The sequence below is a fragment of the Chrysochloris asiatica genome, unplaced genomic scaffold, assembly GCF_000296735.1.
Source record: "Chrysochloris asiatica unplaced genomic scaffold, ChrAsi1.0 scaffold00265, whole genome shotgun sequence".
Lineage (NCBI taxonomy): Eukaryota > Metazoa > Chordata > Mammalia > Afrosoricida > Chrysochloridae > Chrysochloris > Chrysochloris asiatica.
This window is the reverse complement of record NW_006408783.1, coordinates 3,168,742-3,196,273: the sequence shown is the minus strand read 5'-3', so window position 1 is coordinate 3,196,273 and position 27,532 is coordinate 3,168,742. Positions and strand designations below refer to the sequence as shown.

At 41.1% G+C, this 27,532-nt stretch overlaps 1 protein-coding gene across 1 annotated transcript in view; it reads left to right on the top strand.

Annotated features, from left to right (window-relative positions):
- Positions 1-1,255: 1,255 nt before the first annotated feature.
- The window catches only part of SIPA1L2 (signal-induced proliferation-associated 1 like 2), a 148,671-nt gene continuing 122,394 nt past the window's right edge, over positions 1,256-27,532 (top strand). The window contains exons 1-2 of the mRNA XM_006874168.1: positions 1,256-2,729; positions 23,495-23,628. Coding sequence (XP_006874230.1) covers positions 1,256-2,729; positions 23,495-23,628 — 1,608 coding nt within the window. The remainder of the gene's footprint in view (positions 2,730-23,494; positions 23,629-27,532) is intronic.

Here is a 27,532-nt window from a genome sequence, read left to right as displayed (position 1 = left end):
AAAAAAAAAAAAAAAATTACTGCATATATTTGGCAAGTTACTAGTGGCATAATTAACTTGAAAGTTCTTATCATTCAGACACCAATTTCTTCAAGAGTCTTACCCACTCAAAGCTCCTGTTTGATTTTTGAATCTTCACATATTAATGCCTAGTGTTGGTTCTTATTATTTGCTCCTGAGCATTTTGTGTTTCAAATTATTTTGAAAGAAATTATAATAGGAATACTCAAACATACGACTTGACTCTTGCGCCACTCTTCTAATGAATGTGTGAATTACAATATTGCCTGTACTGACTTTGAGCCAGGCTACATTAATCGATAACATTGGTACACAGATGAAAGGCATTCATTCTTTCTGACTTAGCACAGAAGCCCAGAGACAGCTAGTGAGCGTAGATTGAGCAGTAAACCAGTCCTTACCATGTAATGAAAAATGCTGTGATTGATGTACACACGGATACTATGGAAACATAGAGGAAGCATTCTATATTCAGATGTGGGGTGAGGATGGACAATGTACCGAGAACGTTTCTTGGAGATGCTTGATTCTGTGGTGTGCATCCTAGCCAGCCAGGTAGAGAAGGAAGGCAGGTGAGTGTTCCAAAGAGAAGGGATAAGTATGATCAAAAGTGTAGACATAGGAAACTTCATAATACTTTAGGGGAAACTGGAAGTGAACAAAAGTGGGTGAAACGGAGAGGAAGCCATACTGTAGAATGTTTCAAGCTCTATAAATTTCTAATGACTCTTTTCTGTCTCAATTCAGGTAAAGGAAATCTTCATGGCCAAATGACTTAAGGAATGCTTTTGAAAAGACCTGAAGAGCACAAACTTATTACAATAACTGAGAAGCAAGTTGGTTTTTGGAGAAATCGTATACTGAGGATGTTGTTTGCTTTTGGTTAACAAGAGAGGAAGCACAACCATAGGCCAAAACCAAATTCATTGCTATTGAGTTACTTCTGACTCATAGCAACCCTACAGGAAACTACAGTAGACCTGCCCCTATGGGATTTCTAAGGCTGTAGCCTGTACAGAGCCAGACTGTCACATGTTTCTTCTGCGGAGCAACTGGTGGGCTTGAACTACTGAATGTTTGCTTAGCAACTGAGCGCTTAACCACTGCATCACCAGGGCTCCTAACAGCTATAAGTCTTCAGTATATCTGCACTTAATATCACATTGTAAATAACAATGTGATTAGAATTATACTAGACTTTTTGTGAAACTTGGAGCCTCTTGCCTCAGTAAACATGAGTGACCCAAGGCAGTCACAAGATGAGAAGCACAAGCTGAGAGCCCCTTCAAAGTTTATGGATCCTCCCAGAATCATGCAATCTGATGACTATTTTGCTCGGAAATTTAAAGCCATTAATGGTAACATGGGACCTCCTACTTTTTTAAATGCCTCAAATTCAAACGAGAGTAGTGGTCCACCCAATGGGACCCCAGCGGTGCCCAAAATGGGTGTGAGAGCAAGAGTGTCCGAATGGCCTCCTAAAAAGGATTGCTCCAAGGAGCTAGCCTGCAAGGGACTGTGGGAGAGCCGTTCGCAAGCCAGTTATGAAAGCGTCACATCCATCTTACAGAATGGACAGGGTGGCCCGAGTCATGGACAGCAGTTGGATCAGATTGATCTGGAATTCGTGGAGGCCAAGTATACCATCGGAGACATCTTCGTGCATTCTCCTCAAAGAGGACTTCACCCCATACGACAGAGAAGTAATAGTGATGTCACCATAAGTGACATTGACGCTGAAGACGTCTTAGACCAAAATGCAGTGAACCCCAACACCGGGGCAGCCCTCCACAGAGAGTACGGAAGCACATCTTCAATCGACAGACAGGGTTTATCTGGTGAAAACTTTTTTGCTATGCTTAGAGGATACCGAGTAGAAAATTATGACCACAAAGCGATGGTCCCTTTTGGATTTCCTGAGTTCTTCCCCTGTGATCCTGCCGTTTCCCCCAGCCTTCATGCAGCAGCACAGATTTCTAGAGGAGAGTTTGTCCGCATCTCAGGATTAGACTACATGGACAGCGCCCTCCTAATGGGGAGAGACCAAGACAAGCCGTTCAAAAGGAGGCTAAAGTCGGAGTCAGTGGAGACGTCCCTTTTCCGAAAGCTGCGAACTGTGAAAAGTGAACATGAAACTTTCAAATTCACGTCTGACCTGGAGGACAGTCGTCTCGAAAGGGGTGTTCGCCCTTGGCATTGTCAGCGATGTTTTGCACATTATGACGTCCAGAGCATTTTGTTTAATATCAATGAAGCCATGGTGATCAGGGCTAATGTGGGAAAAAGAAAAAACATAACTACTGGCGCTTCGGCAGCCTCCCAGACTCAGATACCAGCAGGCCAGGCGGGCACCTGTGAGTCCCCTCTTGGGAGCAAGGAGGACCTCAACTCAAAAGAGAACTTGGATGTCGACGAAGGTGATGGCAAGAGTAATGAGCTCGTGCTGAGTTGTCCATACTTTAGAAACGAGATAGGAGGGGAAGGCGACAGAAGGATTGCTCTTTCTAGAGCCAACTCCTCGTCCTTCAGTGCCGGGGAAGGCTGTTCTTTTGAATCATCTCTCAGCTCTCACTGTACAAATGCCGGAGTGTCAGTTTTGGAGGTGCCCAGAGAGAACCAGCCGATTCACAGGGAGAAAGTGAAGCGTTACATCATCGAACACATTGACCTCGGGGCCTACTATTACCGCAAGTTCTTCTATGGGAAAGGTAAGGGAGAGGCGGGAATACTTACGTGTGTGTGTGTGTGTGTGTGTGTGTGTGTGTGTGTGTGTGATCATCTTCATAAGGTGAAAGAGTCAGCTTCCATTGATCATTAGAGCCAATTGGAATGGTGTGCTTTGTGTGGGTTCACGTTCGAAATACAGCATGGCCACCCCTGGTCACTTGCACTTGTTCTCTGTCATGATCCCGTCACAGCAGCCAGTCGAGTCCCTCTTTGTTCTTGTTGTTACTGTTCTGACCCATAGCGACCCTGTATAGGGTTTCTGAGGAGTGACTGGTAGATTTGAACCACTGACCTTAGAGTTCAAACTGATCTTGCTGCCTAACGCTTCATCCTGCAGCACCACACCAGGGCTCCCTCTTTAGAAATCCCCAATTTCCTACCTTTGGTTGTGGTGACCTTGGTGTGCTATGGAATTGGTTCTGACTCATAAAGACCCCACATAGGGTTTCCGAGGATGTAAATCTTTACGGGAATAGAAAGCCTCATCTTTCTCCCTTAGAACAGCTGGTAATTTCAAACTGCTAACCTTGAGGTTAGCAGTCCAACTTGTAAGCACTATGCTACCAGAGCTCCTTTTGAAGTAGAATGGAAGTGACTACATTTTGATTATGCACGGCCTCTTTGTGCACACACAGTAGTTGATTGCTCTGGGTATTTTTACTACATTATTGTTGTCATCGTTAGATGCCATCGAGTCACTTCCGACTCATAATGACCCTATGTACAACAGAACTGAACACTGCCCACTCCTGCACCATCTTCAACATTGTTGTTATGCCGGAAGGTATTGCTGCTACCACAGTTTGTCAGTCCATCTCACTGGGGCGGACTTCCTCTTTTGTGCTGACCCTCTACTTTACCAAGCATAATGTCCTTCCCTAGGAACTGGTTCCTTCTGACAAGGAGCCTGAAGTATGAAAGACAAAGCCTCGCTAGTCTGGCTAAACTTCCTTCAACATAGATTTGTTTATCTTTCTTGCAATCCGTGGTACTTAATAGTTTTCTTCTCCAACAATGGACTCACATGTAACAATTCTTTTAAGTCTTCCTTTTCACCTGCATATGAGAATACTGAAAATACCTTGGCTTGTATCAGGCACACATTAGCCCTCAAACTGGTATCTTTGCTCTTGAAAACTTTATAGATTGCCTAATGTAATATGTCATATGATTTTTTTTTTATTTTATTTTTTTTAACGTTTCCATGAGTGTTGATAATGGATCCAGGCAAAATGAAGTATTTGATAACATCAATCTTTTCTCCATTTAGCATGATGTTTCTCACTGGTGTAGTTATAAGGATTTTTGTTTTCTTTGCATTGAGGTGCAGCTCATATTGAAGGCTGTGATCTTTGATCTTCATCAATAAGCATTTCAAGTCCTTTTCATTTTCAGCAAGCAAGGTTGTATCTTGTATTGCAGGTTGTTAATGAGTCTTCTTCCAATCCTGTTGCCACATTCTTCATATAATCCAGCTTCTCAGATTATTTGCTCAGAATGCAGTTTGAACAAATATGGTAAAAGAATGCAACCCTGGTGCACATCTTTTCTGACTTTAAACCACTTGGTTTCCCCTTGTTCTGTTCAAACAATTGCCTCTTGGTCTATGTACAGGTTCCTCATGAGCACAATTAAGTGTTCTGGAATACCCATTCTGCACATTGTTATCCATAACTTTTTATGATCCTCACAGTTGAAAGCCTTTGCAAAGTCAATAAAGCACAAGTAGACATCTTTTTGATATTCTCTGCTTTCAGCCAAGATCCATCTGACATCAGCAATGAAAGCCCCCATCCCATGCCCTAAATTTCATCTGACTTGAACCTATGGTAGTTCCCTGTCCATGTACTCTTCAAGCCATTTTTGAAATATCTTAATCAAAACTTTACTTGCATGTGATATTAATGATATTGTATGATAGTCACATTCCATTGAGTCACTTCTCTTTAGAATGGGGATACATATGGATGTCTTCTATCAGTTGGCCAGGTAACTGTTTTCCAGACTTCTTGGCATAGGTAAGTGAGTGCCTCCAATGCTGCCATCAGTTTGTTGAAAGATTTCGATTTGTATTCCATTAGTTCCTAGAGTCTTGTTCTTTGTCAATGCCTTTAGTATACTTCTTTCAGCTCATCAGTTCTTGATCATATGCTGCCTCTTAAAATGTTTGAACATTGTCCATTTCTTTTTGGTACAATGACTCTGAGTATTCCTTCCATCTTCTTTTGAACCTTTCTGCATTATTCACTATTTTGTTCATTGTTGTTGCTGTTGGTAAGTCCTGTCAATTCAATTCGAACCCATAGCAATTCTGTATAGGGTTTCTAAGGAGCAACTGGTGTGTTTGAACCGACGATCTTGTGGTTCTAACTGACCTTGTGGTCCAGTGCTTTATTTCATAGAATTCTTCAATATCGCAAGTCGAGGCTTGAATTTTTTCTTCAGTTCTTCCAGCTTGAGAAATGCTGAGTGTATTCTTCCTGCCAGGTCTTGGCACATTTCATTATAATTCTTGGCTTTGTCATCTTGAGCTGCCTTTTGATGTTTTCTATTCAACTCTCTTACCTTTTCATTTCTTCCATTTGTTTTAGCATTTATTTCTGTGCTGAAGAGCAAATTTCACAATCTGTACTGACACCTAGGTTTTTTTGTTTTGTTTTGTTTTGTTTTTTCTGTCTTATTTCACAATCTCAACTGACATCCATGTTGGTCTTTTTTTTTTTTTTTTTTCTGTCTTGTCATTTTAATGACCTTTTGATTTCTAGATATCATCCCATAACTCTTCTGGTCTTAAGTCATTAGTGTCTAATGCATCAAATCAGTCAGGAGATGGTCTCTAAAGTCAGGTGGGATGTACTCAGGTCATATTTTGGTTATCATGGGCTTGTTTTAATTTTCTTCATCTTCAACCTGAATTTGCGTATGAGCAATTGATGGTCTGTTTCACAGTTGGCCCCCGGCCTTGTTTTGGCTGATGATGTTGAGTTTTTCATTGTCTCTTCCCTCAGATGACGTTAGTTTGATTTATGTGTATTCCATCTGGTGAGTATAGTCAGTCATCTTTCATGTTGTTTAAAAATGTATTTACAATGAATAAGTCATTTAGTCTTACACAATTCTATCATGTGATCTCCAGAATCATTTCTATCACCAAGGTCATATTTCCCAACTACCAGTCCTTCTTATAGGTTTGTTTCTAACCTTCACATTTCAGTAACCAGTAATTATCAACACACCTTAATTACAGGTTTGGTCAATTTGTGACTGAAGAAGTTGGTAGAATTCTTCAGTTTCATCAGTGGCTTTAGTGATTGGTGTGTCAATTTGAATATTAATGGTATTAACTCATTTTTCTTGTAGGCATAAAGTTATTATCCTATCACAGACAGTGTTGTACTTTAGATAGATCCTGAAATGTTCTTGTTGATGGTGAATGTAACACCATTCCTCTTGAATTTGCTACAAGAATGGGAAGGAGGAAGTAAACCGTATACTTGTCAGATTAAAAATGGCCCACACTAGCCCATTTGAGCTTACTGAGTGCCTAGGATAGTCCTTTTTATTTTTGACAACTTCCAATTTCTTGGATTCATGCATCATAGATTCCATGTTTTGCTTATTAATAGGTGTTTACAGCTGTTTCTCCTCATTTTGAGTTGTGCCCCATCAGCATATGAAGGTCTTGGCAACTTAACTTCATTCGTGTGGAGTGTGGATAGTTTGGATTTTTTTTAAAGGAAATTTCTACAAACAAATATTTAGCTGCTTCCCAGTAGAATGAGTCTCCAAGGAAAGTCATGTCCATCTCATGATGTAGAACTGACCCTCCCAAGGTCAGTTTCTACATCAAAATGCCTACTCTTCATCTTTGAAGGCCCCTTCCCTTGTTTTTGTCCAACTTGACCTTGTGCCCCCTGTACCATTTGAAGACTCAGGCAGGTTAAGTGAGAATAAATTCTTCTTGGGGCTCTAAAACATGTCCAACTATTCTTTGTAAAGCTTCTTTTCTGTCCAAGCCTTCTTTTACAATTTCTGTTGCTTTCTGTATGTAAACTCACACTTTTCTACAGTGGTATTTTTTGTCATTCCTTAGTCTTTTAAGTGAAGAATAACATTTTGTTTGTGAACCTGCTCAATGAACAAATTAAAAGATTCTTATAGAATTTGTGCATTTTCTCCTTACCTGTCTCCTTATGTTACTAAGTCGCTATTTTTCTTGCTGAGAGTTAGATTTTTGCCAGTGTGCAGAAGTGCCCATCATCTTAGTTAGAGTTGGACACCAATGCTTGGTGACCGGAGACCCGTGAATGGCAGGAGAGACCGCATCATGGATGTTGAAAGCACAAAGTCTGAAGCCATACTTGAGGTCCACATCCCAAGCTGGCTTCAAGTCCTCGGGCCTCTTTGTATTAATAGCTCTCAAATGAAGATAATGAATACAGTGAAGCCTGCAAGAGTTGGAACTCGAAAGGTCTGCTTTGTATTTCTGGGTCTCATAGGTTTTCTACCTTTAACAGCATACAACAACACCCCACTTTTCTGTCACACTCTGTTAGGGTCTCTGTGAATCGAAATTGATTGGACAGCAGTGAGCAGTGGAAAGTGTTTGAGTTTTTCTTCTCTGACTGGCTTCCACCTTCCACAGGTACCAGAGTTGGCAGGCTTCACTGTAATAAATAGCTTCTATAACTTAAGGGTTTAAGGAGTCCTGGTAGTACAGTGGATTAAGCATTAGACTACTAACAGCAACTGCTGTATGGGAGAAAGGTGTGACAGTCAGGTTCAGGAAAGATTTACAACCTCGGAAACCTCACGGAGCAAGCAGTTCAGCAGTTCGCCTCTGTCCTCTAGGGCCACGAAGTGATTGGATTGACTGGGTGGCACTGGCTTTTGTTTTTTAATCAGGGCCTTAGAACAGTGTCCTTCACATAGCATGAACCACCCAAGTGTTTCTTAAATACATTTGTGTAAGTCTTTTCACTCTATAAAGAAACGATTGTCCTTATCAGGGGTACAGTATTGAAATGGTAGTCCTTTATTTTAATGGTTAAAAGATGTAAAGAGAACCATATGGCAGAGTGGGCCCTAGGGAAAAGTGTCTGGTAGTCTGCCACCCATTCTAAACACATTCACTACAATTTCACTAATGTGACAGCTGTAGGCAGGGGTATACCTTTACATATCAAATGAAACTCAGTCAGTACATATGGAGGCCTGACTGCATTTGCTTTCAGTTTCATTCCTGGTGGCTTTTCCCCCTGATTATATACAGTCTCGGAAGAAAAGAAATGGGGAGTCGGACACTGCTAAATACATGTGGGTGAACAGCATGCGATCTAACAATAGCACTATTCTAAGACACAGATTCCTTCCTCAGTGGAGAGGTTCTGAAGCTCTCTGCCTGGGTAGTAACCCCTCAGTGAACAGAGCTTTCATTGAGCTGGGAGGGAAGGAGTAGCCCAGCTGCACACGAGATTCCGCGTCCGCTGATATCATTGCATCTGGTCCATGTGGCTGGCAGGAACACACTTGGGCTTTCTGTCTTGAATGCATGCTGTAATGCATGGTTACATTTCCACTCATTACAGCATTTTGGAAACTTGTCAAGGATTGTGTGCTATTTCAAGCCTGAAAAGACTTTGGGGGCCAAAGGGTCAATAAGTCTTTTCAGCCTTTTATTTAGGGAGTGGAACTAATGCCTTATTAATTCTCAAGGAAGAGGAATTAGCAGTTTCATACATCTGTAGAGCTGGCTGAGGTGATTTTTAATCTAAGAAAGCTTGCTGGCATTTTGCTGCTTTTATAGTGAATTGTGGGGTGGTGGTGGTGGTGGTTATGTGCTGTGGAGTCAGAATTCCGACTCATAGCAACCCTGTACAGGGTTCCCGAGGCTATAAATCTTTACGGGAGCAGAAAGCCTCATCTTTCTCCCGCAGAACCGCTGGTAGTTTCAAACTGCTGATCTTGAGGTTCACAGCCTGATTTGTAACCACTGCGCAACCAGAACTCGTTAGTAAATTGGGAGGCACTGGTAATTTACTGGTAGAATCCTCACTTCCCATGCAGAAAGACCTGGGTTCTGTTCTTGGCAGATGAATCTCATGACCACCCGTGGAGGGTTTCATGTTGCCATAATGCTGGATACGTTTTTGCAGATTTTGTAGACTAAGATGGACTAGGTCTGGCAATCTGCATCCAAAAACCATTCAGTGAAATCATTGTGTATGGGTGGATCACGATGTTTCAATCTGCAGTGGATCATGGGAGTAGCTCAAGGGCTGGATAGCTGTCCTCACTATCAAGGGCCTGCACCTGCCTGTGTTCTTACACCTCTGCTAATGGTTTCTTCCTCCTTCCCATTCTTTTAGCAAAATGATTCAAAATTAAGGATTATTAAAGAGGATGTTTGATGGGTCATTTTACTGCTCCAGAGTCTTCTGTTTTGTATTCTAGTTTCCTTAAAAGTGGCTTTCGAGATAGTCTTTATGTTCAGGACACACTGGTTACTTCTTTAAGTTATATGCATTTTACTATGTATTTTTTGATTATTGTAATTTGAACTTTAACATGAATGTATTCACCCTTGAGTTGCTTTATATCACAGGGTTTCTAGATGCTAAATATGTAGGTTTGCATCTAACTCTATTGTGTTAGGTCACTGTTGGGACCTTGGGCAAGTCTTTGTTTCAGATTCATTACCTGCAAACTAGGAACAGTAATCGTAGTACCCCTTTATAGTTAGGAGACAAAATGAGTTAATTTATGTAATGTATGTTTAATGTTGGAGTACTGATGTGGCACTGTAGAGTCAACGCTGGACTGCGAGCTACAAGGGCAGCACTTTGAACCCACCAACTGCTCCTTGGAAACCCTATACAGGGTCACTGTGAGTCTGAGGAGACAACCCTGTGGCACATAACAACCACACAGCAACAGCGCTTCATGTTATTGTTATTATAGTGCCTCAGGGCTTGCAGGTTTAGGTAAAAATTTGCCCAAAGGAAAATACATCTTTTAATCCATCAAGACAAATCCAGTCATTTAAACCATGAAATGTTAGCAGGCTGTTTGGAGTTCTGTGAGGGTATCAGATGGTGTCTTTGTGGGTGAATGCTCTGGAGGACTGCAGTGCCCTGTTGGTTTGAACCGCAAGGTCAGCAGTTCAAGCTCCCCAGCTACTCCTTGGAAACCCCAAACAGGGTTGCTGTCAGTCAGAACCAACTCGACAGCACTTAACAACAATAATTAATGTTCTCATCTTCTGCAAAAAGCCAGCTCAGTTGTTTTATTCACTCATTTATTGTCTCCTTTTAAATTTTTTCTCTATAACTCATGGAATGTATGAAAAGGGAAGGTGAATCAAAATGCAGATGTACAATTGTTTGGAGGGAAAAGAGAGAAGATACATTGCAGGTAGATAGCAGCCAACTGCAGACGGATATAACCAAGATCTGCAGGGAGCAGACAATTAAATGATCTTCCGGCTATTGAAAAAACAGGCTTTAAACTGCACTTTATGGAGAATTACACTCTCTGCAGAGCACATTAATCAAGGCCAGTGGGCACACATCAAAGTTGCCTGTATCTTTAGTATGTATCTTATCTAGGATGCTTTCACCCACTTGGCGCTTTCACCTTTGATTAGTCATTTGAATCATATCTGACTGCAAGGGGCTTTCAGAGCTTTGATCCTTATCTCTTCAGTCCAATAGTGATGAACCAAATAAATCTGCCTTCTAAGACATTGCAGTACCTAGTCCTGATGTGGGTTAATACGCTGGACTGCAAAGTCGGTGTGAACCGCAAGGTTGGTGGTTCAAGCTCACCAGCCACTCCTCAGAAACCCTACACAGGGTCACTATGGGTTGGAACCCACTTGATGATACTCAACAACAGAAACAGTCTAGGGTCCCATGTGGCTCAATTTTTATTTTGCTCTTCCAGGCCAGAATCTTACTTTGTTCTTTTATTGAACATCCAGAATACAATGCAGAGAGTCCCTGAAACTATGTATTCAACACTGGAGTCTTGTTAAGGATGAATGATTAAAAAAAAAAAAAAAAAAAAATTGTCCTATTGTTTTGCATGATACGTGGTTGCTATCTCAGTTTCTTAACCATCCTTTCCCAGTGGCTTGGAAAGATTTTATTTGATTACCCTTGAAGCAATTTTATGGAAATCATCTGCTCTTGGGAATAAAGAAAAGCTTTGAGTGGGTGAAGGTCTACATGCATAGTTTCTGATTAAGGCTTTCTCATTGTCCTCTTCTCACCAATGGGAATGGGTTCTTGTAATGTAGATTAACAAGCTGAGATTTCATGGAAGAGATTCAGAATAGCTTTTGAAAGAGTTAACATTTTCCCTTCTGAAAGCTTTGGGAGGTGACACTGCGTGTTCACATTGTCATGGAATGTGGCGCTACCCTTTTTGAAAGCTAGAATGCAGGTTACATTATTAAGCAGAAGAATTTGATTTCTTCAGAAAAACATTTAGGTAGCTTTATGTATTCTTTAGACTCTTGGTGTGGCACTAGAAGGTAAGCACTAGACTGTGAACTAAAAGGTCAGTGGTTTGACTTTTCAAATCCACAAGCTGCTTCTCAGCAACCCTATACTGGGTCGCTATGAGTTAGGAATAAACTGACCGCACTTAACCACCACAACAACATTGTTAAACTCAAAATCAAAATGTCTCATAATACTGCATTTTTTTTTAATGTGCATTTCTTTTTGTTTTTCTCTTAGTAGCATACCTGCTTTTCAGTATAATGCCACTCCCAGGTTCCAGATGATTATGATACATTACATTTCACAGGGGAGTATACTGAAGTTAAGAAAAGTTGTGTAACCATCCCAAAGTGGTGGTGGTTGTCATTGCTGTTAAGTGCTGTTGAGTCTGTTCTGACTCGTAACGACCCTGTCTAGGGTTTTTGAGGAACGGCTGGTGATCATCTTCGGTTAATGAAAAGGTCGGCAATTCAAACCTACCAGCTGCTCCATAGAGGAAGGATTTGGCAGTCAGCTTCTGCCTTGGAAACCCAGTTGGGCAGCTTTTCTCTGAGGCTGAGTTGGCTTTGATTTAGTGGCAGTGGACTTGTTTATATATATAGATGTATGTGTGTGTATATAGGTGTATATGCATGTATGTACATCTATGTGTGTATGCATATATATGTATATACGTGTGTATGTGTATATGTGTGCATGCATGTATATAGTGTATGTATATACATGTATATGGGTGTATGTATATGTATATGTGCATCTATATACACACACACAAGGAGCTCTGGTAGCGTAGTGGTTATGAATCGGGCTGCAAACTTTAAGATCAGCAGTTTGAAACTACCAGCCGCTCCATGGGAGAAAGATGAGGCATTCTGCTCCCATAAAGATTTACAGCCTCAGAAACCCTGTACAGGGTCACTGTGGGTTGGAACCTACTTGACGGCACTTAACAACAACATATTCACACACACATAGCTCAGGTTCCCAACATAACAGTTCAACCCTAACCCCATAAGTCTAATATAAAGTAGACTTCAAGGCAGGATGAGACTTTAAGGCAAGATGCAGCATTAAGAGATAAAGACATTTCATAATGATGATTGTATTGCTACATAACGTAGCTGCAAAATATGTAAAACCAAAACTGATAGAATTAATAGAAGAAATAATCAAATCTATAATAGTAATTGAAGATTTTAATACCTCTGTGAGTAAACTTGAAGGAGCTCTGGTAGCGTAGTGGTTACGAATTGGGCTGCTAATCTCAGGGTCAGCAGTTTGAAACTACCAGCTGTTCTATGGGAGAAAGATGAGGCTTTCTGCTCCTGTAAAGATTTACAGCCTCGGAAACCTTGTTGCAGGATTGCTGTGAGTCGAAACCTACTCCACGGTACATAACAACAACATGAGTAACTTGGAGTTCCAATATTTATGTGGCTTAATGCGCCAGACTGCAGAGCTGTTTGAACTGCGAGATCAGCAGTTCAAGCTCACCAGCTGCTCCTCAGAAACCATATACAGGGTTGCTATGGGTTGGAACCAACTCAACAGCACTTAACAACAATGAGTAACTTAGGAGTCCTGGTGTGATGCGTTAATGTACTGGAAGTTGCCGACTCAAGCTTACCAGCCCATCCTCAGAAACCCTCTACAGGGTCACTATGGGTCAGAACCAACTCGTTGGCACTTAACAACGTAAGTTACTTAAAGAGCTCTGGTAGCATACTGGTTACGAGTGGGGCTGTTAACTTCAAGATCAGTAGTTTGAAACTACCGCTGTTCCTCAGGAGGTTTTCTGCTCCTGTGGCACCTAACAACAACAACAACAACAAAGATTTACAGCGTCGGAAGCCCTATGCAGGGTCACTATGAGTCAGAACCGACTCCACGGCACATCGCCACCCCTTCTGTGTAACTTGCATAAAAGTCGGAACCGACTCCTCAGTGGGCAGCAGCAAGACTCAGAACTGCTTTTCAGTGGTATTACTCTCTGTTCAAGTTGCCGCTACATAGATTCACTTCACTGACTTGATTCCCATTGATTTCTCTCCGCTACTAGTGTAGTGGTTATGGGTTAAGAGTCAGGCTGCTAACCTAAAAATCAGCAGCTGGAAACTTCAGCTGTTCCATGGTAGAAAGTTGAGGCTTTCTGCTCCCTTAAAGAAACCCTCACAGGATTGCTATGAGTCGAACCCGGCTCCACAGCACACAACCACCACCCCATAAGTAACTGAGAAGTCCTGATGTGGCGCACTATAGGGTAAGCATTGGACTGCTCTCAGCACGGTTGGCAGTTCAAACCTACCAGTCGCTCCTCAGCAACTCTGTATAGGGTTGCTGTGAGTCAGAACCGACTTAATGGCACTTAACAAAATCATCACAAACGTCACTGTTAGAATAAGCAGAGAGACATATCAGTTAGGCTAGAAAATTTGAACTTGATTAACAAATGACTCAGTACAGTAGACTATGTGCTAGGACATAAAACAAGTTGGAAGAAATTGCAAAGAATGAAATCATACATGATACATTTTCTGACCAATATATAGAATTCCGCTAGAAAGCAAGAACAAAATGTTAGCTGTAAAAATCATCAGATGTTTGAAAAACAATATATGAGCCAAAGAATATATATCACAGTGGAATTTAAATATTTTAGTTTGAATAACATTCAACATATTCAACATATATCAAAACTTGTAGGAGGCAGCACAAACCATGCTTAGATGTAAATGTCTAACTTTAAATATATATACTGTTGTTGTTGTTAAGTGCCATCGAGTTGGTTCCGACCCTGTACAGGGTTTCCGAGGGTGTAAATCTTTACGGGAGCAGAAAGCCTCATCTTTCTCCCGCGGAGCAGCTGGTAGTTTCGAGCCGCTGACCTTGGTACAGAGAAAGATGCAAGTCAGTAGTGAAAGTATCCAGTTCAAAACTGGAAAACAAATGACATGTGCAAAATAGAAGGCCATCATGAAGATTTAATGGAAGAGAAAGCAGAGAGTCAACAAAACCAAAAGTTGGTTCTTAGAAATTAAAAAAAAAAAACTACAAACATACAAAAAATCATAGAAAGACTGATACAAAATAAAGGAAAACTCAAATTGCTCATAACAGGATGAAGAAGGGGATACCACTATACATATGCTGTATGTATTCTTTGAAAAAAGTGATACATTCCTGGGAGTGGGAAAGTAAAGAACACAGTATGAACTGGGATATATGAATAGTGTTATATGTAACAATGACGTTGAATCCAATATGAAAACACCTCTTATTCAGACTCAGATGGCGTTGCCAATCTAGAAGGCTTCCCCTGCGATTTCTTATAAAGACTGAAGGGAAAAAGAAAATTGATCTTACTCAGACTTTGTGGAAACAAGAAACTTAGGAAACACCTTCCAGTTACTATTATGAGTACAGCACAACCTTGATATCAGTACTAGTTAGGAAAGGAACTTTGAACACTAATATATTTCATAAATAAATATAAACATCCTAAACCAAATATCAAAAATTTGTATATGCACGCATACGCATGTTTACATGTACAGAGAAGTATGTGTGTATATGTACATATGTTGAATATTTTTGTTCTATGAATTACAAGTTTAATATAAGTTAAAAAGAAAAAAAATCACCATATTAACACAATAAAGAGAAAAATCATGATCATCTCAAATTTCACAGAAGAATCACTGGTTCATGATTTAAAAAACAACAACAACAAAAAACACTTGACCTACACCTATGGATGCAGTAGCTTAAAAGAGGGAACAAATCTTTACAGCAAAGATCATTCCCACCCCCTCCATACACAGAAAAGACAGGGATGGGCAACTTGGACATTGGCTACCCAAAATGGGGGGCGGGGGGCTACAAAGGCAAGAAGTGGCTGGCTTACAAGCTTTCAAGAGGGAGCCTAGATCCAGAGGGCATGGAGGTAGGTAGAATCTCCACTAAGTAGTATCCAATCTGTCTAGGCGGGGCTGATGAAAGGAAATGTGGATAGGTCTCTTGTGATACAATAGTGAATAATTGTTATCAAGACTGATTGTGAGCGTTGAAAATGTAAAGGGAGATGTTTTGTAGCAAGGAGGGGAGTGATTGACTTTGCAGTGTAGGAGTGGAGGTCCCTGGGACCATCAAGGAAGAAGAGCGAAGAGCCGGACCCTACCCAGAGAAAGCAGTGATGCCAGAGATGGAGGCAGAGATGATGATGTGGAGAGATGGAGCAGCTGGGGACTTTAGACCCAGAGAGGGAGAGGGGCTGTGTGCTGACAACCTGGGGGCGGGTGGAGCGGCTGGCTTGTAGGGTATTCCCTTTGGTTGGTTGATGATGCATGGAGGGGATTTGTAACCACAACAATGAAATTGTATTCTATAGGATGAATGTAAAACTGATGTTCTCCCATGTAAAGTATCACATAATTCACAATAAAAAATTAAAAAAACACACATACAACAATTTCTTGAACTATGAACAGAAGGCACTTCCTGTAATTAAATAAAGGATATTACACACACACACACACACACACAAGGATTATGACAAACATAATGCTTAAGGATAAACCTTTTCTGCTCAGCATTGTACCAGAGATTCTAGCCTGCACTGTCAAGCAAAAAAGAAAAAAAAGATCTAAGGATTGGACAGGAAGAAATAAAGCTCATTATTAGCAGACACCATGATTGCTCACTTAAAATATCCAAAAGCATTTTAATCAGTTTCATGAGTAATCACTGAATACATGGTACAGAAAATCAGTCTTATATTACAAACATAAATTAGAAATTTGAATTTTGAAAAAGATACCATTTACATTAGTATCCTAAATCATCAAGTATGTTGTTGTTAAGTGCTGTCGAGTCGGTTCTGACCCACAGCGACCCTGTATAGGGTTTCCGAGGAGCATCTGGTGAACTTGAACCACTAACCTTACAGTTCACACGGCTTTGCAGTCTGGTGCATTAACTCACAGCGCCACATTTACATTAATATCCTGAATCATCAAGTATGTTGTTGTTAAGTGGGATTTTCACCCATAGTGACCCCGTATAGGGTTTCCGAGGCTGTAAATATTTACAGGAGCAGAAAGCCTCATCTTTCTCCCTTGGAACAGCTGGTAGTTTCGAACTGCTGACCTTGCAGTTCACAGCCCAATTCGTAACCACTACATAACTAGAGCTCCAAATCATCAAGTATACCTAGGTCTAAATCTATCAAAGGAGTCCTGGTGTAGTGCTGTGGGTTAATGCTCTGGACTGCAAAGTCAATTTGAATCTCAAGGTTGGTTGGTGATTCAAACTCACCAGCCACCCCTTGAAACTCTGATAACAAGGTTGCTATGGGTCGGAACCAACTCAATAGCACAGCACATCTATAGAAAGATATGCCTGAGTTACATTTGTTGTTGTTGTTAAGTGGTTGTTGTTGTTAAGTGCTGTCGAGTCGGTTCTGACCCATAGCGAACCTGAATAGGGTTTCCGAGGCTGTAAATCTTTACGGGAGCAGAAAGCCTCATCTTTCTCCCGCAGAGCAGCTGGTAGTTTCGAACTGCTGATCTTGCAGTTCGCAGCCCGATTTGTAACCGCTACGCTACCAGAGCTCCAGTCACAAAACATTACAGATAGCAAAGAAAAGCCTAAATAAGCCAAGGGGATACATTTTAGCTGTGGATTAGAAAACTCAGCTTTGTAAAATAATTCAGTAGAGTAGATGGGTTTTCTGTCATTTGCTTTGGTTGCATTAGCAGTGCGTTTCTTTTGGATTCTTGATTCTTTGCTAGATATTTGTAATGCTTTCATGATACATACCTCTTACTGCTATCACAGAATTTAGAATGTATAATTTTTGTGTGCTCACTGTAATTAGGTGATGGTATGCTGTTGAGTCAGTTTTGATTCATAGTGACCCTGCGTATTAGTTTCCAAGACTGTAAATCTTTATGGGAGTAGAAAACTTCATGTTTCTCCCACAGAGTGGCTGGTAGATTTGAACTGCTGAACTTGTGGTTAGCAGCCCAACTTGTAGCCCACTATGCTACCAGAGTTCCTTTTACTATAGTTATAACCCAAGGACTAGGTCAGTGTCCATGGGCTCAGTAGTTCACATGTCTCCCCAACAATCAGAATACCAGCCCTTCCTCTTCTCTCTCTCATCTCAAGGTCTACAGGTGTCAATGAACATGGCCAAAGTCAGCCCATGTCTTCATTGCTGCATTTCCCCCACTTCCACGCACAAGTTGACCTGGTGGTCACCAGCGGGGTATACTAGACAGCTCGCAGCTTCCCTTACATTCTGATCTTTTCTTTCTGCATTACCTTTTTAATGACCTTTTGCTTTCTTCTTGTATGATGTTCTTGATGTCAGTCCACAGTTATGGTCTTTGGTCATTAGTGTGTAGTACATCAAATCTGTTCTTGAGATGGTCCCGAAATTCTGATAGGATATGTTCAAGGGCATATTTTGGCTCTCATGGACTTGCTATAATTTTCTTCAGCTTCACCCTGAGCATGCATAAAAGCAATTGCTGGTCTGTTCCACATCCTGCTCCTGGTCTTGTTTTGACTGATACTGAGTTTTACCACCATCTCTTCCAATGTTGGGAGTCCTGGTGTGGCGTTGTGGGTTAATGCGCCAGACTGCAAAGCCGTTTGAACTGCAAGGTCGGCGGTTCAAGCTCACTAGCTGCTCCCTGGAAACCCTACACAGGGTCGCTATGGGTCAGAATCGACTCGACGGTACTTAACAACAACAACTTCTGATGTTGATGTTAAGTGCTGTCCAGTCAGTTCCAACTCATAGCAACCCTGTATAGGGTTTCTGAGGAGCAGTTGGTTAGCTTGAACCGCTGACCTGGTGGTTTGAACTGACCTTGTGGTCCAGCATATTAACCCACAGTGCCACACCAGGATTGCAAGATCAATGACTTATTCATTTTTAAATAATATAATATAAAAATATAATATAAAAGACAATTACACACATGAACCTCACCAGATGCAATACACACAAAAAAATCAAATTGACTACATCTCTTCTATTGCTGTTGTTAGGTGCCCTTGAGTCGGCACCGACTCATAGTGACCACTGTGCACAACAGAACCAAACACTGACTGATTCTGGGCCAACCTCACAATCGTTGCTACACTTGAGTCCATTGAGCAGTTGATACTGCCACTGTGCCAGTCCATCTCACTCTGAGGGTCTTCCTCTTTTTCTCTGACCCTCCACTTTCCTAAACATGATATCCTTGTCCAGTGACTGGTTCCTCCTGAAAGTATGTCCGAAGTATGAAAGATGATGTCTAGCCATCCAGATTTCCAAGGAGTACTCTGGCTGTACTTCTTCCAACACAGATCTAATTGTTCTTTTGGCAGTCTATGGTACTTTCAGTATTCTGCTCCAATACCACAACTCAAATGCATCAATTCTTCTATGGTCTTCCTTATTCACTATCCAACTTTCGCACGCATATGAGGTCATTGAAAATACCAGGGCTTGCGTCAGGCACACCTCAGTCCTCAAATTGACATCTTTGCTCTTCAACACTTTAAAAGGCCTTGTGCAGCATATTTGCTCAATGTAATACATTGTTTGATTTCCTGACTGCTGCTTCCATGAGTGTTGATGATTGATCCAAACAAAATGAAGTCTTTGACAACTTCAACCTTTTCTCCACTTATATGGATGTCATTTATTGGTCCAGTGGTGAGGATTTTTTTGTGTTGTTTTTTTTTTTTTTTTACATTGAGGTGCAACCCCAAAGCCTGTGGTCTCTGACCTTAAAAATTCTATCATGCAATCCCAGCATCATTTCTATCACCAAGGTCATATTTTCCAACTACTGGTCCATCTTTGTTTCAAACCTTCACATTTCATTCACTGGTAATTATGTTTGAGTATTGATTGCATGTTTGATCATTTCAGACTGATGAAGTTGGGCGATGTTATTGTTCTTGTTATATGCCATTGACATGTATAGCATTCTCAAGAAGCAGATGGTGGGTTTGAACTGCTGGCCTTGAGGTTCTAACTGACCTTGTTTTCCAGTGCATTATAACTGACCAGGAACCGAAGAAGTTGGTAGCCTTCTTTAATTTTATCATCACTGGCTTTGATTGATGTTGTGTATATTTGAATAATAAGGAACTCTGGTAGCAAGTGGTTATGAGTTAGGCTGCCAACCTCGAAGTCAGTAGTTGGAAACTACCAGCTGTTCCATGGGAGAAAGATGAGGCTTTCTGCTCCTGTAAAGATTTACAGCCTGGGAAACCCTGTACAGGGTCGTTCTGAGTCAGAACCGACTCCACGGCACATAACCACCACCATATTTGAATAATAGTCGCATTAAATGGTCTTTCTTGTAGTCATGTGAATACTATTCTATCTCAGACAGCTTTGTATTTCAAAATAGACCTTGCAATGTTCTTTTTGATGTTGAATGTGTTACCATGTTTCTTCAACTTGTCATTCTAGCATAGTAAGCTTGTCTGATTCTTAACGGCCAATACCTGTACATTTTAGCTCACTAATGCCTACAATGTTGGTCATTATGCATTCCATGTCACTTTTGACAACTTCCAATTTTCCTAGATCCATAGTTTGTACCTTCCATGCTCTAATTTTTAATGATGTATGTAACTGTTTTTCTTCATTTTGAGTTTTGCCTCATCAGCAAATGAAGTTCCAGAAAGTTTAGCCCCGTCCACATCATTATGGTTAACTTTACTTTGACGAGGCAGCTCTTCCCCAGCCGTACTTGGAGTGCCTTCCAACCTGAGGGGCTCATCTTCTGGTAGTAAGCTGACAATGTTCTGTTGCTATTGGTAATGGTTTCAGTGACTAAACATTCAGAAGTAGTCCACCTCGCTTCCTTCCGACTTTGTGTTAGTCTGGAATCTCAGCTGAAACCTGTCCACCCTGGGTGAGTCTGCTGGTGTGTATAATACCGGCGGCCTAGCTTCTAGCATCACAGAGCACATAGCTTTAACATAAGCCAACAAAGTACAGCAAATGGACAGATGAGTGTTTATTAAATATTTTTAACTGTTTTTTATTATGTTGACTAAAGCCACAAATAACTGCTTCTGGGTTGCCTTTTCCCAAACTCAGAACTTTAAATGCATGTTTTGCTTTACTGGCGGTATCTACACAAGTTTGTAACGGTCAATATACTCGTTGTTTTTGTTGTCAAGTTGATTCCGACCCATAGCGACCCTGTATAGGGCTTCTGAGGAGCAGCTGGTGGGCTTGAACCTCCGACCTTGTGGTTCAAACGACTTTGTAGAAGCTTGTTTCCTTTTGGTAAATTCAGAACGATAGTAACTCAATAGTTGACTTTTCCACCCTTTAAAGTACTTTTCTTACTCTACTAGTTATCACCTGCTCTCGAAAGAAATGATGCCAGAGTTCATCTCATTTTGTTGGAAGCAATTAAGAAGGACAATTATTTGCCTTTTCAAATTCTAGTCAATATTCATTTTTGTTGTTGTCAAGTGCTGTAGAGTTCCTTATACCTCGTAGCAACCCTGTATAGGGTTTCCAAGGAGCAGCTGATGAGTTTGAGCTGCTGACCTTGAGGTGAGTAGTCCAGTGCTTATCCTACAGTGCTTGTGAATAGTGTTTTCTTGGATTTGTGTATTTGCTCCTTTTCTTCATGGACTTCATCCTATTTCTGAAAAGCATTTCTTATCCCTTCAGACATTTTTGTGGCAGAAAATCTTAGTATAGCAAAAACCTTCGGGATACCTGTGGGTTTCTTTCACCTTTATAAATGTGCAATATATTTTGTTGCTTTTAAATGAAAAATCAAGATCAGAAAAGACTGAACCAAGCTAAGAAGGTGACATTCAAAAGTGATCGATGTGAAGTCTTGCATACAGCCTAGAAAAATGGATTTTAGAAGTAGAGACCTCCGAGAACTGACCCAGCAGTAGTTCATTAGGAAATAAATTAGTAGCACCTGGGGTTGTAGTTTACCACCTGCTCTGCCTGAATTATTGGTGTGCTGAGGCTGCTAAAAATAAGCAGATGTTGTTTTAAGATGTATTAATAAGCGTTTGGGTAACTGCTGCCCCTATTTTTCATATATTGAATCACATCTTCAGTTTTGTGTCAGTTTGAGTCGTTTTAGAAGACAAAACTTTAAAAGTTTGCACACTGCCATGAAGCACTGTTTAACTGCTTTTAGCAGAGCTCCAGAACACGGAACCTTGACCAGCAATCCAGAGTAGCGAGCTTCCCATCCATGAAAGAGTTCAAGCTTGGAATATTAGCGTCGTGAGGGTAGAGTTTTTTCTGCATGGCTTACCCTGTGTTCCCACTGCTCAGAACAGTGGCTGGCACATGGTGGTGGCTGGCACGTGGTGGTGGTGGTGGAGTCGGTGGTAGTGGCAGTGTGCCATGTAGTCAGTTCTGACTCATAGCAACCCTGTATACAGTTTCTGAGCCTGTAAATCTTTCTCCTGTGGAACAGCTGGTAGTTTCGAACTGCTGACTTGGAGGTTAGCAGCCCAACTCGTAACCACTATGCTACCAGAGCTCATTGCCTGGTACATGTTGTTTGTTGTTAAGTGCCGTTGACTCATAGCAACCCTGAACAGGGTTTCCGAGGCTGTAAATCTTTATGGGAGCAGAAAGCCTCATTTTTCTCCTGTAGAGCAGCTGGTAGTTTCAAACTGCTGACCTTGCGGTTCGCAGCCCGATTTGTAACCACTACGCTACCAGAGCTCCTTAGTACATAGTAGGCACATAATTGTTAATTGTATGCATGAAAGGGAGTCCCTAAGTGGTATTAAGTCCATAAGTTAGTGTGCACGACTCCTAACTGGAAAATTGGAGGCTTGAGTCTGCGCAGGGATTCCTGAGAAGAAAGACCTGGCAGTGTACTTCTGAAGAGCTAGTTGCTGATGTCCCTGTAGAGCCAACTGCTACCTGACACACATGGGATTACTGCCAGCTGGTATGGACTCAACAGCAATTGTTTTGTTTTTCTTTTTAAGTTTTTACTGTGAATTGAATGATAATTTACATGGGAGAACATTGGTTTTACACTTAATTCTATCGTATTTCCTTTCTTTGCAATGATTACAGTCCCCTCCGTGTATCATCATAATAATAGTATTTGCTTCTATTCCCTCTGTGTTTTTTTTTCTTTTTCTTTTTTCTCTTTTTTTGCGGGGGGCGTGGTATGTGTACACCAAAACACTCAGGAATACATAATCATTTTAACAACCAAAGGGCACATTCTGAAAGCCTGCCTCCTGGCCACCAGCACACAGCCTTTCTCTTTCCATAAGTCTAGAGTCCTCAACTGCTCCTTCCATGTCCTCATCTCTGCCTCCATCTCTGTTGTGTCGCTAGTTCTCTGGATAGGGTCCCAAATTCCGCTCATGTTCTTCACCCTTGATGGTCTTAGGGTCCTCTAGCAATTGCTTTTTATATGAGTGAAGACTAATGATTGCCCTTTACATAGCATATTCTCAAGAGAAAACCCCTGTGTTAGATGAACAGGGAGGCCACAAAGGTCTACTCCTACATTGAGGTTGTCTGGCTTTAGAACCAATGATAGATATGAAGAAAATAATGAGCTGATAACATTAAAACTATTTTATAGTACTAAGAGACGTAATTTGACCTCAGCAATTTAATTACTGCACATGTGTTTTCTTTCTGTAGCTGAATTTTTCTTCACACTTACTTACTTTAGTGACATGGTAACAAGTGGGGGTTTTTTGCTACTCCATTGAGTGCCAGTATTGATATGGCTGGTCTACGTGCCTAGTTAGATCACCCCTGGTATTCTCATTCAGTCAAAGAAGGTGATTGTCTAGATGAAGGAGAGCTGTTTTCGGTAATGTGTGGCAAGTACGTGTGACCTTCATTTGATATTGTGGAAGAAAGGCAACATACTTTTTCCAATGATGTGATTCCTCTGATACTAGAATTATAATTTTGAGAGGGCTTCTGCTGTTGCTTAACTAGTGAAAAGTAGAATGAGAAAAGAAGGATTATTGAAATGTAAGAGCACACTTGATTTGGAAACCAGAAATATTGATCTGCTGTGTTTGCATATTAAACATACTTTGGGAAATTAAATTCATATGGTATGCATTTGTGTATTAGATTCTTAGGGTATTTCTTTAGGGATTTGATGTAAAAAGCTAAAAACGTCTCCATCCTTGCTCTGTGTCTCTTTCTTTTCTTTTTATGCAATCGTTTTCTTCTTTTATAGATCACCAAAACTACTTTGGAATAGATGAAAACCTTGGCCCTGTGGCCATCAGCATCCGGAGAGAGAAAGTGGAAGATGCTAAGGAGAAAGAAGGGTCACAGTTCAACTATCGTGTCGCTTTCAGAACCAGTGAGGTAATGGAAGTGCTGGGCATTGTGACTGTCCATGAGCTGACATCTGAAGATCAATAAAAAATACCCTTAAGCCCCTTGAGTGGGAGATGTCCCCTGCAGGAAATGTTTGTCTCTTGGTGCTTTTTCTTCTGGTAATGCTTCCACCCATAATTGAAGATTTGTATATACAACTATCTTCATAACTAACTTTAAAGACATAAAAATGCTGACTTCAAATACCACTTTTATAAATCTCTAATGATGGCTATAATAACTAAGAATTTTAAAATGTTCTACTATGTATTTGGCATTGTTTTAAGTGCTTTTACATATGTTACCTAATGTAGTTCCCCCATGTTTATGTGAGGTAGCTGGCATGGAGAGAGGCTTAGGCACGTAAATTGCCTAAGGTTTCATAAATCCCAGCAGTAGAGCTGGAATTTGAACCTTCGCAGTCTGCTCCTCAAACCACAGAGACGGGTCCTGAGATAACTTTCCCCACCTGTACAGAATGCAGAGTCACAGTTCTCAGAGGAACTGGGAAGTATAGTTTACCTTCAGTTTTACTGCTTTAGATGTGGCATTGAATTTATCTTTTCATTTTAACAAACATTAAAGAATACATGCAGCGTTTATGATAATTGAAAGACAGTTACAAAATAAAATTAGGAAACTTTCCATGGGTGCTAAATGGTAATGATTTCGACTGTCACCTTGTATGAACATGGGGGATTTAAGACAGGAAGGACAAGCACGAACTGTGCAATCCATCCAAGACAGAGCTTAAAGATACCTCTAAAATCGAACCCAAAAAAACCACCTGAGCTGTAGTAGAGAGACTGAATTGTGGTTTTTACCAGCAAGGTAAATGACGTTGAAGATCCAGGTTAATTCCTGTCTTGTTTTGAGTAACAAGTGAGATTGTTATAAAAATGACCCAGTTTGGAGCTAAGTTGTGGTAGATGTACCAATTTGCGTCAAGAATTAGATTTGAACTGCACTTTAGGTTTTATTTTCTTAATGGGAAATAGACATTTTAGTTGGAAGACCACCCCTGGGTGGTACAGTCAGTACTCTCGGTTACTAACTGAAAAGGCTGGTCTAGCCTGAGGTGCCTCGAAAGAAAGACCTGGCAACTTGCCACCCCAAAGACCAGCCATTGAAAACCTTATAGAGCAGACTTCTGCCTTGACACCATGGGGTTGTCATGAGTCGGGACCAAGTGGATGGCAGATGGTTGGTTATCTTTGGACAGTATTGCAGAATATTCGGTTGCCGTGGTTGAGTACTTCTAGGTCATACTGACAGGAAAGAGTGCCTCTATCTAGTTGTGTGCAGTTTGCGTAAACATGGTGCTGAGCATTTTCTCTAGTGCTGAGGCGTTCTGGTGATCCTGACTCAGTGTTGGTAGACAAGAAAACCCTCTCTTGAAGTAGCATAATTACTCTCACTTCATAGACCTGTGTAGTTCGATTCACTAACCACCAACCCCATGAGCCTGTTTAAGCTTAACGTAGTTAAAACTAAATGAAATGCAAAATTCAATTTCTCAAGACACTGTTGTTGGGCACCACTCTTTCAGGTGGTCCATATTGGATCTGAGATGTGTATTTGGTGATCTCATGGTTTCATGACATGTTTGAAGACATGCAACAGATCACAAGCACAGCTCAGTGGTGATCTTCTCAGCCCTAAAGCAACCTACTCAGGCTGTCATTGCTCATGGCACCACCAGGTACCCCTGCCAGCCTATGAACCATCAGCGATGAATAGTTGAAGACAAGAAAGGAGCGAGAGAAAAGATACAGAGTAGTGGAGAAAATAGGAAAAATAAGGACATATGGAAGAAAAGTGATTATCCTTCTTAATATAATTCACATTTGGGCAAACAAATTCTAGGAAATGTCTTCATTTTGTTTAGCAATGGTTTGTCTTTCTGCTCTTTATTCTTTGGGTAGACACCCGATTATCTCAACCCAGCCAAACATCCCCCTGATCTTTGTATATGAGGGAAAGTCAGAAGTATTGCTGAAGAATCATAGATACCTTTATTAAACAAAAATATTATTTAAAAAAATGAGATTGGAATGAATTAACCTAATGGACTTAATGGAACATGTAAACATCAGTCTCTTTGATCCTAAAGCCAGAAACACTAGCTGGTGCCCAACTGCCAATACCAACTGGTCTGAAAGGATCCTATTAGAAGGTCTTGGATAGAGTGGAAGAAAATATAGACTAAAGCTCAAAATTATAACCCTCAGGTCTGGGCCTCAACTCACCCCCGTGGCTCAATTTTCAGCCAAGCAGTAGACAGGTGAAAATGGCGGCAGCATGGCTAGTGAGGTGGTCAACCATTCAAGGTTGAAAGGACAGTGTTTACCTAGAAAACGGGATAACTTATGGTACATGGAGGGGATTGCAACCATTGAAATGAAAACTGATGATCTGCTGTGTAAACTCACTCAATTCACAATGAAAAGTTTTTAAAAATCAAAATTTGAAGCTCTTGCTCATCCTTCATCTCATTCTATATGCTTCTGAAGGCAGTGCTTCCATTCTCTCCTCGCCAACGCCCCCCTAAATTCTGTACTTTTGACACCACACCAGAGGCGCAGTCTTGGTATCCTCCAAACTGTGCTCCTTTTCAAGGTTCTTTGAGTTTGGAGAACAGAGAGAATCTGAAGGGGCAAGATCAGGACTGTAGCAGAGATGGGGTAATGATTCCCAGCAGAGTTCTCCTAACATAGCCTTGTTGTCTTCAAAGAATGGGCAGGTACATTGTTGTGGTGCAAAGCATTCCTTTGCTCAACTTTCCTGGCCTTTTTCTTATGAATGCAGTTTTTATTTATCTTCAGATTTCTCTATAATAAGTCCCATGATTGTTCTCTGCCCTTTGAGAAAATCTATCAAGATTATTACCCTATTGGGATAATAAATAAACACATGACTTTCTGGGCCAAGCTCTCTGTTTTAAATTTAACTGGTTCGGCAGATCCTCTCAGAAGCCAGTTTGGATTGAACCTTTTTTCAAAAGCATCCTAATTAGACTAAAAGGAGCTCTGGTAGCATAGTGGTTACGAGTCGGGCTGCTAACCTTAAGGTCAGCAGTTCGAAACTTACTAGCTATTCTGTGGTAGAAAGATGAGGCTTTCTGCTCCCATAAAGATTTACAGCCTCCGAAACCCTATCTATACAGGGTCGCTATGAGTTGGAACTGACTCCATGGCATGTAACCACCAACCACCACCACCACCACAGTGAGACTAAGGAGTCCTTGTGTGGTGCTGCAGCGTAATATGCTAGACCACAAGAATAGTTTGAGTGGAAAAGTTGGTGGTTCAAATCCACCAGCCACTCCTTGGAAACCCCATACAGGGTTGCTATGAGCCAGAATCAACTCAAAATCACTTAACAACAACAACGAGGCTAAGACAAATATATAATTGAGACAACTTGTCTGTAGCCACCCACCCCACCAATTGCAGAGACATGCTTAAACACATATTTGGAATAAACCCCTACATGTATGAACTCTGTTGTTGTTGTCAGGTGCCATCGAGTCGGAACCGACTCATAGCGAACCCATGCACAGCAAAATGAAACAATGTCCGATCCTGGGCCAACCTCACTACCGCTGCCACACTGGAGTCCATCGATGCTGCCACCTGGTCAATCCATCTCGTTGGGGGGTCTTCCTCTTTTTCTCTGATCTTCCATCTTACCAAGCATGATATCCTGCTCCAGCGACTGTTCTCTCCTGACAATATGCCCAAAGTATGAGAGACAAAGTTTAGCCATCTTGGTCTCCAAGGAGCACTCTGGCTGCACTTCTTCCAAAACAGATCTATTGGTTCTTTTGGCAGCCCATGGCACTTTTAGTATTCTCATCCAACATCACAATTCAAAAGCATCAATTCTTCTA